The sequence below is a fragment of the Mobula hypostoma genome, chromosome 9, assembly GCF_963921235.1.
Source record: "Mobula hypostoma chromosome 9, sMobHyp1.1, whole genome shotgun sequence".
Taxonomy (NCBI): Eukaryota; Metazoa; Chordata; class Chondrichthyes; order Myliobatiformes; family Myliobatidae; genus Mobula; species Mobula hypostoma.
The window spans coordinates 54,579,182-54,591,985 of record NC_086105.1 but is presented as its reverse complement, the minus strand read 5'-3'; the positions used below and the strand labels follow the sequence as shown (position 1 = coordinate 54,591,985).

The following is a 12,804-nucleotide window of genomic DNA, read 5'->3' as shown; positions in this document are numbered from 1 at the left end:
GATAGGATGCTCTCATTTGCCACCCACGTCCAAAAACTCCAAGGGAAAGTTGGCTCTTGCAATTTTGTCCTGAAAAAATTAGCAGGCACGAAATAGGGAGCTAATGTTCACACACTTAGATCAACTGCCCTAGCACTCTGCTATGCACCCGCAGAATACTGTGCACCTGTGTGGGGCAGATCAGCTCATACGAAGAAAATAGACCCATTGCTTAACGAGCCCTGCCGAATAATCACGGGCACACTGCGCCCCACACCCACGAACATCATTTACAGACTTGCAGGCATTCTCCCCCAGAGATCCGAAGAACACACTACAACAAAAATTGAAAAAGGTAAACAGAACTCGGATCCACAGCACCCACTACATCATCATGTGTCAGTTTCAACTGCCTAAAGTCGAGGAAAAGCTTTGCTACAGTGGAGGAACTGCTGCACGGAACATCCCCCCAAACATACAAGATTGACCTCTGGCAACAAAGAGAAGCCAGAATCCCATCAAACAATACAGTGCAAGACCCCACAGAAACGTTACCAGACGGGGCACTGCTTGTCAGACGGAAGTGGTGCACTCTCAACAGATCGGGAGTGGGAGTTTGTAGGACGGGAGACAATTTGGTGAAGTAGGGTTTAAAGACCAGTGAATCCTGTGAGTGTGGCAAAAGGGTGCAGAACATTGAACACGTTCTGCGCAACTGTCCACTCTCACCTGATTTAGCTGATGCTGACGCTGACCTGCTCAACATCAACCAAACAACACTAAAGTGGCTGGCTGTCTGGTTTGACAAGCTATGATGATGATCTGGTCAACAGTCACTGCCTCACTTCTTTAAAATTCCGATACCTCCCCTCATTACTGTCATTCCCGTTAGTTGCTCATGTTCCATTCTGCACCCTTAGGGTCATACTGATCCACATATTTTCAGGCATTTAGCTTTAACCAATACACGTTTGTCTTTGCATCTGGTGGGTTTCTAATTTAATAACATTTCTTCTAACTTGTGCTAAAATTCTGCTTTGTCATTGGCAACTTTGTGTGGTTCGGATAAAATGCTCTGCTTTTCTCCTGGGGTGAAAGGCTTGTCATGAGTCTGAGTGGCTGCTTGGGATCATCAGGATTCTGAGCCTGCCGTTACTCGGTCTCGAAGTGTGCCATACCAGTGTGACAGGCAGTACTGGCAATAATCTCTTCTGTTTGTGGGCACTTACCCACTTGTCAAATTCCTGGTCTAACACTTCCCAATTTATCTCATTATCTTCCTCAGCTATCATTTCGATGGCTGCTACCCAGCGAACCCCATCCGCTGGGCCTTATACCATTTACCTGTCTGTCCAGATCCCTGACTGATTTATTCTTGTATTGTTCTAATTGTTCTACCTGTTTCTCACCCATGTCTCTCTCTCTAAATATTCTAACTGTTCCTTCAATCTGCCCAGCTCTATTTGTCTTGCTGTTCTCTGTATTCATCCATTTCCTCTTGTAGCCCTGTGATTTGTTCACTGTAATTTCTGACACTTTGTTTTCTCTTGTAGATACGCAGATTTATGAAGCATATACTTTGAGAGTTTTCCCCTCATCACAATTAAACCCATGACATCGCTGTATCCCTTTTTCATAGAAAGTTAAATATTCTTGCACTATCATCCCTTTAGGGCCTTGATTCTAAGGACGATAAAGCTTATTTGCAAAGGTTGTTTTAAACTTCAATTTACTGCCCGTAATTTACATTAATAATAAAGACTAGTTTGTGATTTACTATCCGTTGTATTCACCTGAATCCAGAGTACTCCCTAACACTCATTCTTCCTCTGTATCTAAATATTCTTTACAGTTTCTTTCTGAGCTTGGAATATTTAGTCTGGTTCTCACTGGAACTATTCACCAACTTTTTAAAATTTCATTGTCACCTGTCTCCTTTGTCTTTCATTAGACTCTGGTTATCCTACCTTTCCTTAACATCAGTGGTAGAGCACAGGAGCAGATCCTTCAGCCTTCCAGATCTACGCAGGTTAAGTTAAAACTATCAAAAACCAGAAAACCTGTAGATGTTGGAAATCCAAGCAACACACACAAAATGCTGGAGGAACTCAGCAAGCCAAGCAGCATCTATGGAAAACAGGTCTGAAATGCCAACACTACTTTTTCCCATAAATGCTACTGAGTTCCTCCAGCATTTTGTGTGTGTGTGTTAAGTTAAACCTATATGCCTGCATGTGATTCACATCCTCTTATTCTTGCATGTTTGTACTCCTGTCTAAATCCCTGTAAAATACCACAATCTCGTCTGCTTCCACTACCACATTCCAAGCACGCATATCTATGTCACACATCTCCTTTAAACTTTCCCTCTGAACTTTAATCCTTCTCTGGGAAACAGATTCTCACTCTATGCTCTATTTATGCCACTGATTATATTATAAAACTCTAGCAGATCTCCAGCAAAAACAGCCTAGGTTTGTTCTATCCCCCTTTATTGTCTGTAATGGAGCATTGGCTGGTCGGTAGAAAACAGCGAGTGGGAATAAAGGGATCCTATTCTGGCTGGCTGCCGGTTACCAGTGGAGTTCCACAGGGGTCAGTGTTAGGACTGCTGCTTTTTACGATGTATGTCAATGATTTGGACTACAGTATTAATGGATTTCTGGCTCCAGGTTGAGTCGGTTGTGAAGAAGGTGAATGCAATGTTGGCATTCATTTCTAGAGGTATAGAATATAAGTGCAGGGATGTGATATTGAGGCTCTATAAGGCATTCGTGAGACAACATTTGGAGTATTGTGTGCAGTTTTGGGCTCCTTATTTTGGAAAGGATATACTGACATTGGAGAGGGTTCAGGGAAGATTGACAAGAATGATTCTAGGAATGAAAGGATCACCATATGAGGAACGTCTGGCAGCTCTTGGGCTGTGTTCCCTGGAGTTCAGGAGAAGGGGGGGCGGTGTTCATCAAAACATTCAGAATTTTAAAAGGCCTAAACAGATTAGATATGGCAAAGTTATTTCCCACGGTAGGGGATTCTAGGACAAGAGGGCACGATGTCAGGATTGAAGGACATCCATTTAGAACAGAGATGCGGAGAAATTACTTTAGTCAGAGGGTGGTAAATCTGTGGAAGTTGTTGCCATGAGCGGCTGTGGAAGCCAAGTCATTGAGTGTGTTTAAGGCAAAGATGAATAAGTTCTTGATTAGCCGGGGATCAAAAGGTGTGGGGTGAAGGCAGAGGAGTGGGGATGGTTGGAAGAATTGGATCAGCCCATGATTGAATGGCAAAACAAACTCAATGGGCTGAATGGCTGACTTCTGCTCCTATATCTTATGGTCTTATAATCCTGATGAACCTCTTCTGCATCTTCCAGACCTTCCACATCTTCCTCGTAATGGGATGACCAGAAATGCACAGGTCATTTTGGTTATTGGGGAGGGGGCGCTGGGCCAGGGTTAGAAACAAATTTGGACCTGGAAAGAAATACTTCAAATGAGGCAAAAACTGAAGAGAAGACAAGCTGAATTAACATTACAGTTTGTACAGGATGAACTATTCCCAGAACTAGAGACCTCTAATGTCTGTTTCTCATTGCTTTATTATTATGTGTACCGAGATTCAGTGGAAAAACTACTCTCTTGCATACCGTCCAGATGCCTTATGCCTTACATAGTTGCATTGGAATTCCATAGAACATGGAATTGCAGCTAAAGAAAATTACAGTGTGGGTAGACAAGTGTAAGGGCTACAGAGAAGTAAATTGTGAGTACCAGGAGTTTACCCTTTAGTTGTTGAATTCAGTTTTGAGACCCGGAGGTTGTAACCACTCTAATAGGATGATAAAGTTATGTTTCTCAAGCTTGTTTTGGGCTTTATTGAAACAGTGCAGAGACCAAGGACGTGTCAGAGTAGAATGGAGGTAGCGGGAAGCTCAGGACCACCCTTGTAGTCTGGAACTGTTCTGACATCTGAATATTTTCTCCAATCCAAAGAAGGCCACATTGTGAACACAGAATGTATGTATTGGATTGGGGGTGGGGGAAGAAGGACAATAAGTTGTTAGTTCATTTGGAAAGAGTATTTGGGTTCCTGATGGTGGAAAAGGAAGAGGTATAAAGGCAAATGTTAGGGCCTCTGTTGCATGGATTGTACCTTGAGTGTGGGGTGGTGGTGGGACTAGAAAAATAAAGCGGAGGAATTGTTCCTTGGGAATTGTGGAGGGAAGATGACTCCAGTGATGGTATCATATTAAAGTAGATTAAATTAAGTTGCATAACATTTGAGAGGTATAGATATTTGGAAAAGGAAAAAAAATCTTGGTAGAGAATTTAATAACAATGAAGCATAGATTAGGATTAAAGGAGTTGAAAGGGGAGAAATGCACCCCTAGAGTCATGAAAGGGGGTGCTGGTGGAAATGCTCAGTCTACATTTTCAAGATAGCTACATAGGCGTTTGAAGAGCTCTACAGATAAGGCCACAGCGAGAGAGAGATGGGAAGTGGGGTACATCTAAACAGCTCCTTTCATTGGACATCATTGATGTGGTGACCTCAGTGGCTGCTTTTGAGCTGCAAATATCATTACGAAGACAAAAGATTGCAGGTGTAAAACAAAATTTATTTGTCTGTGCTTTTGGGGTTTCACTAATGCGTTCATCATTTACTACCCATCTGTAATTCCCTTAATCAGATGAAGATCTCACACTGGCAAGACTTGGTGAGGCTACAGAGTTCTTTCCCTCAGAAAAATTTATGAAACTGGTTTTAAAACAACCTGAGAGTTGAGGATGTGTCTTTATTTTTCGTAACCTTTACTTTTCTTCAATGATGAGCTTCTAATAAGCACAGTTGGAGAGTTGTTCTTATCACTATAGCATCACTGCTTGAGCAACGGCTTCAGGCCCTTTGCTGTTCTCTTAAAACATCTCAGCTACAAGGTTTCTGCTTCCTCTGCAGTCTGGTCACCCTCTCATTCTCCATGTCGTGAACTCAAATTCAAAATGCCATTCTCCTGTTGAGACAAACCTGTAACCCTTCAATCACCCTGTGCACTCCGCATCTTTTTGCTCAATCCACGGAATCTTCATCCACACTTGACAAACATTCCAGAATTCACTCCATAAACCTCCATTGCTCTTCAAGTTCAAAGTATGTAGATGTCACTATACACCACCCCAAGATTCAGTTTCTTGCAGGCATTCACAGTAGAATAAGGAGATACAATAGAATCAATGAAAAACTATACACAAATACTGACAAACCAATATGCCCAAGATGACAAACTAAGCAAATACAAAAATTCCAGAATTCCCTCTGCTCTTCTCCCTATTCCTTTAAGATCTCTTTTTTGCCAAAGTTTGTGCATGTTTCTTGCAGCACATGTATTTACCTGTTTGCATCTTTACAGTATTATGTTTATTTTGTTGAGGTTAACTAATTGCCCTATGATTTTATGTAACATTGAAAACTGAATGCCTTCCTTAATTGCCTCAGGTTTTCAATATCCCCTCATCCCTTCTTTATACTTGGTTGCCCATTTCTGACCAATTCATTTTGTCTGCAGTATGAATCCTCTTGGTTTCTTTCATCTGAAATCTTGTATTGTCATAGATTGTCAACTACTCTGGTGCTTGGGGACTAGACCTGATGGGGAGGCAGTTGTAGGTGTTTCTGTGTGTTAGTCCCAAGTGACAGATAATCTCCACAAGCATCCAAGAGCTGCACATAAATAGTGTTAGCTGTTCCTCAAATCCCTCCTCCAGTCCTCCCTCTCCTGTCTCCCTCCATCCCCTCACTCTCCAAAGCGGGGGATCTTGATCTACTTTTGGCCTAAATTGACTAAATCAATGATTGGTGACTTATTGTTAAAATATGTTTTGCACCAGCTGCATGTCATGGTGGGATTTGTGATGCTGACAGAAAAATTTGCCTCCTTTCTGTTGTAATTGGAAGGTGCTCATTTTTAAGCAGTCATCCCTACCTCTAGTTTCTTCCCAGGGGTAAATATCATCTCCACATCCACAAGGTCAGTAGCAGTTCTGTGAGTGATGCCAGATTTCTATGAACTTTAGAGATCATCTGTTGCATTTCATCTACACAGGAGTACAATTAAGAATAAAGTGTATAATGTCAACTCATCTTCCCCAGGGTTTGAGAAAGTATGTGTAGTAAATTGTTGATTACATCTCCTGCAGCTGTTGCTTGGCAGCGGAGTTGGGACAGTCCGACTTTATGACACTGATGCCAAGAAGAATTTGTACGAGTTAATAATTGATGAATCGTATCCCCGGTAAGTTTTAGAGTTATTGTGGCATGAAATGTACATGAAATACTGTAGATTTGCAAGATTGCAATTTTAAGATGCATCTTAAAATTGCTTGGGGCTGTAAATGAAATATTTGTATGTAGAAATGGCTCATTTTGCTTGCATTGCAATTGCCTGCAGGAGCAATTAATCTTTTACCATAAGACCATAATATATAGGAGCAGAATTGGCCATAAAGTCTGCTCTACCATTTCATCATGGCTGATCCAGTTTTCCTCTCTGTCTCAATCTCCTGCCTTCCACCACCCCCATCCCTGTATTCCTTCATGTGCTGACCAATCAAGAATCTGTCAACGTCTGCCTTAAATATATCTGAAGGCTTGGCCTTAACAGCTGCCTGTGGCAAAGAATTCCACAGATTCACCACTGTCTAGCTAAAGAAATTCCTCCTTATCTCTGTTCTAAAAGTACACCCCTCTATTTGGAGTCTGTGTCCTCCAGCTCTTAGACTCCTCCATTATAGGAAGCATCCTCTCCACATCCACGCTATCAAGCTTTTTCACCAATTGATAGGTTTCAGTGAGGTGGCCCCTCACTCTTCTGAATTCTAGTGAATACAGGCCCAGAGCCATCAAATGCTCTTGTATGACAAGCCATTCATTCCTGGAAACATTTTCGTGAACTTCCTTTGAGCTTTCTCCAGGTTCAGCACATCATTTCAAAGATAAGGGGCCCAAACCTGTTCACACTATTCCACGTGAGACCTCACCAGTGGTTATAAAGTTTCAGCATTAAATTCTATTCCTCTTGAAATGAATGCTAGCATTGCATTTGCCTTCCTCACCACAGACTCAACCTGCAAATTAACCTTTAAGAAATCCTACACAAGGACTTCCAAGTCCCTCTACACCTCAGTTTTTTTTGTAGTTTCTCTCTATTTAGAGAATAGTCAACCCTTTTGTTGCTTCTATCAAAGCGTATGACCATACACTTTAACACTGTACCATCTGCCGTTTCTTTGTCCATTCTCCTTCTGTAGCCTCTCTACTTCCTCAAAGCTACCTGTCTCTCCACCTCTATTCATATTGTCTGCAAACTTTGCAACAAAGCCATCAATTCCATCATTCAAATCATTGACATATAACATAAAAAGAATCAGTCCCAATACAGTCCACTGTGGAACACCACTAGGCACCAGCAGCCAGCCAGAAAAGGCTCCCTTTATTCCCGTTCTTTGCCTCCTGCTAATCAGTCACTGCTTTATCCTTGCTAGAATCTTTCCTGTGATACCATAGGTTTGTAGCTTGTTAAGCAGCCTCATAGAAAATATGTGCAGGAGTAGGCCATTCGGCCCTTCGAGCCCGCACCGCCATTTATTATGATCATGGCTGATCATCCAACTCAGAACCCTGCACCAGCCTTCCCTCCATACCCTCTGATCCCCCTAGCCACAAGGGCCATATCTAACTCCCTCTTAAATATAGCCAATGAACTGGCCTCAACTGTTTCCTGTGGCAGAGAATTCCACAGATTCACCACTCTCTGTGTGAAGAAGTTTTTCCTAATCTCAGTCCTAAAAGGCTTCCAAAAGGTTTTACCCTCAAACCGTGACCCCTCATTCTGGACTTCCCCAACATCGGGAACAATCTTCCTGCATCTAGCCTGTCCAATCCCTTTAGGATTTTATACGTTTCAATCAGATCCCCCCTCAGTCTTCTAAATTCCAACGAGTACAAGCCTAGTTCATCCAGTACTTTCTTCATATGAAAGTCCTGCCATCCCAGGAATCAATCTGGTGAACCTTCTTTGTACTCCCTCTATGGCAAGGATGTCTTTCCTCAGATTAGGGGACCAAAACGGCACATAATACTCCAGGTGTGGTCTTACCAAGGCCTTGTACAACTGCAGTAGTACCTCCCTGCTCCTGTACTCGAATCCTCTTGCTATAAATGCCAGCATACCATTCGCCTTTTTCACGGCCTGCTGTACCTGCATGCCCACTTTCAATGACTGGTGTATAATGACACCCAGGTCTTGTTGCACCTCCCCTTTTCCTAATTGGTCACTATTCAGATAATAATCTGTTTTCCTATTTTTGCCGCCAAAGTGGATAACTTCACATTTATCCACATTAAATTGCATCTGCCATGAATTTGCCCACTCACCCAACCTATCCAAGTCACCTTGCATCCTCTTAGCATCCTCCTCACAGCTAACACTGCCACCCAGCTTCGTGTCATCCGCAAACTTGGAGATGCTGCATTTAATTCCCTCATCCAAGTCATCAATATATATTGTAAACAACTGGGGTCCCAGCACTGAGCCTTGCGGTACCTCACTAGTCACTGCCTGCCATTCTGAAAAGGCCCTGTTTATTCCCACTCTTTGCTTCCTGTCTGCCAACCAATTCTCTATCCACATCAATACCTTACCCCCAATACCATGTGCTTTAAGTTTGCACACTAATCTCCTGTGTGGGACCTTGTCAAAAGCCTTTTGAAAATCCAAATATACCACATCCACTGGTTCTCCCCTATCCACTCTACTAGTTACATCCTCAAAAAATCCTATGAGATTCGCCAGACATGATTTTCCTTTCACAAATCCATGCTGACTTTGTCCGATGATTTCGCCACTTTCCAAATGTGCTGTTATCACATCTTTGATAACTGACTCCAGCAGTTTCCCCACCACCGACATTAGGCTAACCGGTCTATAATTCCCTGGTTTCTCTCTCCCTCCTTTTTTAAAAAGTGGGGTTACATTAGCCACCCTGCAATCCTCAGGAACTAGTCCAGAATCTAACGAGTTTTGAAAAATTATCACTAATGCATCCACTATTTTTTGGGCTACTTCCTTAAGCACTCTGGGATGCAGACCATCTGGCCCTGGGGATTTATCTGCCTTCAATCCCTTCAATTTACCTAACACCACTTCCCTACTAACATGTATTTCGCTCAGTTCCTCCATCTCACTGGACCCTCTGTCCCCTACTATTTCTGGAAGATTATTTATGTCCTCCTTAGTGAAAACAGAACCAAAGTAATTATTCAATTGGTCTGCCATGTCCTTGCTCCCCATAATCAATTCACCTGTTTCTGTCTGTAGGGGACCTACATTTGTCTTTACCAGTCTTTTCCTTTTTACATATCTATAAAAGCTTTTACAGTCAGTTTTTATGTTCCCTGCCAGTTTTCTCTCATGAACTTTTTTCCCCTTCCTACTTAAGCCCTTTGTCCTCCTCTGCTGAACTCTGAATTTCTCCCAGTCCTCAGGTGAACCACTTTTTCTGGCTAATTTGTATGCTTCTTCTTTGGAATTGATACTATCCCTAATTTCTCTTGTCAGCCACGGGTGCACTACCTTCCTTGATTTATTCTTTTGCCAAACTGGGATGAACAATTGTTGTAGTTCATCCATGCAATCTTTAAATGCTTGCCATTGCATATCCACCGTCAATCCTTTAAGTGTCATTTGCCAGTCTATCTTAGCTAATTCACATCTCATACCTTCAAAGTTACCCCTCTTTAAGTTCAGAACCTTTGTTTCTGAATTAACTATGTCAGTCTCCATCTTGATGAAGAATTCCACCATATTATGGTCACTCTTACCCAAGGGGCCTCTCACGACAAGATTGCTAATTAACCCTTCCTCATTGCTCAAAACCCAGTCTAGAATAGTCTGCTCTCTAGTTGGTTCCTTGATATGTTGGTTCAAAAAACCATCCCACATACATTCCAAGAAATCCTCTTCCTCAGCACCTTTACCAATTTGGTTCACCCAATCTACGTGTAGATTGAAGTCACCCATTATAACTGCTGTTCCTTTATTGCACACATTTCTAATTTCCTGTTTAATACCATCCCCGACCTCACTACTACTGTTAGTGGCCTGTACACAACTCCCACCAGCGTTTTCTGCCCCTTAGTGTTATGCAGCTCTACCCATATCGATTCCACATCTTCCCGGCTTATGCCCTTCCTTTCTATTGCGTTAATCTCCTCTTTAACCAGCAACGCCACCCCACCTCCCCTTCCTTCATGTCTATCCCTCCTGAATATTGAATATCCCTGAACGTTGAGCTCCCATCCCTGGTCACCCTGGAGCCATGTCTCTGTGATCCCAACTATATCATAATCATTAATAACAATCATGTGTGGCACCTTGTCAAAAGCCTTCTGAAAATCCAAGTGCACATCAACCGATTCTCTTGTTTAACCTGCTTGTTGCTAATTCAAAGAATTCCAACAGATTTGTTAGGTAAGATTACCTGTTTATTCAATCACTTTCTGGTCTCACCTCAATTATCTGCTACCCTCACCATCTGTTGTATCTCTGTTCCTTTCTTCTAAACCTGTATAGTTCAGTGCCTCTTCCCCTTGACCAGTCCCCCTCAGTTACTAGAAATGGTCATTTTCTGATGACCACATTTCTAATCAGTCCTGAAGAAGGGTGTTGACCGGAAATGTTGACTGTTTACACTTTTCCATAGAAGCTGCCTGACCTGATGAGTTCCTCCAGTGTCTTGTGTGTGTTACTTCCTAATCACTTACTATATTAAATAAACCATATTTTCAAATGTCCCATTTGGTTCTTTTGCTGATCAGGGATGGCACAGTAGTGTAGCACTTAGTGTTAATGCTTCACAGCAGCAACGATCAGGTTTCAATTCTCTCCACTGTCTGTAAGCTTGTAAGCCCGGTGACTGTGTAAGTTTCCTCCAAGAGCTTCAGTTTCTGCCCACGTAACAGTATGGAGTAGTAAGTGTTAGTAAGTTTCAGGCATCCTATTTTGCATGGTGACATTTTTGGGTCGCATCCAGCACATCCTCATAATGTGGTTGTTGACATAAACCACGCAAAACCACAACAATTGTTCATCCCAGTTTGGCAAAAGAATAAATCAAGGAAGGTAGTGCACCCGTGGCTGACAAGAGAAATTAGGGATAGTATCAATTCCAAAGAAGTAGCATACAAATTAGCCAGAGAAAGTGGCTCACCTGAGGACTGGGAGAAATTCAGAGTTCAGCAGAGGAGGACAAAGGGCTTAATTAGGAAGGGGAAAAAAGATTATGAGAGAAAACTGGCAGAGAACATAAAAACGGACTGTAAAAGCTTTTATAGATATGTAAAAAGGAAAAGACTGATAAAGACAAATGTAGGTCCCCTGCAAACAGAAACAGGTGAATTGATTATGGGGAGCAAGGACATGGCAGACCAATTGAATAATTACTTTGGTTCTGTCTTCACTAAGGAGGACATAAATAATCTTCCAGAAATAGTAAGGGACAGAGGGTCCAGTGAGATGGAGGAACTGAGCGAAATACATGTTAGTAGGGAAGTGGTGTTAGGTAAATTGAAGGGATTGAAGGCAGATAAATCCCCAGGGCCAGATGGTCTGCATCCCAGAGTGCTTAAGGAAGTGGCCCAAGAAATAGTGGATGCATTAGTGATAATTTTTCAAAACTCGTTAGATTCTGGACTAGTTCCTGAGGATTGGAGGGTGGCTAATGTAACCCCACTTTTTAAAAAAGGAGGGAGAGAGAAACCGGGGAATTATAGGCCGGTTAGCCTAACGTCGGTGGTGGGGAAACTGCTGGAGTCAGTTATCAAGGATGTGATAACAGCACATTTGGAAAGCGGTGAAATGATCGGACAAAGTCAGCATGGATTTGTGAAAGGAAAATCATGTCTGACAAATCTCATAGAATTTTTTGAGGATGTAACTAGTAGAGTGGATAGGGGAGAACCAGTGGATGTGGTATATTTGGATTTTCAAAAGGCTTTTGACAAGGTCCCACATAGGAGATTAAGTGTGCAAACTTAAAGCACACGGTATTGGGGGTAAGGTATTGGTGTGGGTGGAGAATTGGTTAGCAGACAGGAAGCAAAGAGTGGGAATAAACGGGACCTTTTCAGAATGGCAGGCGGTGACTAGTGGGGTACCGCAAGGCTCAGTGCTGGGACCCCAGTTGTTTACAATATATATTAATGACTTGGATGAGGGAATTAAATGCAGCATCTCCAAGTTTGCGGATGACACGAAGCTGGGTGGCAGTGTTAGCAGTGAGGAGGATGCTAAGAGGATGCAGGGTGACTTGGATAGTTTGGGTGAGTGGGCAAACTCATGGCAGATGCAATTTAATGTGGATAAATGTGAAGTTATCCACTTTGGTGGCAAAAATAGGAAAACAGATTATTATCTGAATGGTGGCCGATTAGGAAAAGGGGAGGTGCAGCGAGACCTGGGTGTCATTATACACCAGTCATTGAAAGTGGGCATGCAGGTACAGCAGGCGGTGAAAAAGGCGAATGGTATGCTGGCATTTATAGCGAGAGGATTCGAGTACAGGAGCAGGGAGGTACTACTGCAGTTGTACAAGGCCTTGGTGAGACCACACCTGGAGTATTGTGTGCAGTTTTGGTCCCCTAATCTGAGGAAAGACATCTTTGCCATAGAGGGAGTACAAAGAAGGTTCACCAGATTGATTCCTGGGATGGCAGGTCTTTCATATGAAGAAAGACTGGATGAACTGGGCTTGTACTCGTTGGAATTTA

General features: G+C 42.5%; 1 protein-coding gene across 2 annotated transcripts in view; it reads left to right on the top strand.

The window, feature by feature from the left end:
- wdr91 (WD repeat domain 91) overlaps positions 1-12,804 on the top strand; it is a 55,341-nt gene that overhangs the window by 24,358 nt on the left and 18,179 nt on the right. For both annotated transcript variants that reach the window (XR_010019244.1, XM_063058317.1), the window contains exon 10: positions 6,177-6,271. Coding sequence is in view for 1 of the 2 variants with exons in the window: in XM_063058317.1 (XP_062914387.1) it covers positions 6,177-6,271 (95 nt within the window). In the remaining variant the exon portion in view is untranslated. The remainder of the gene's footprint in view (positions 1-6,176; positions 6,272-12,804) is intronic.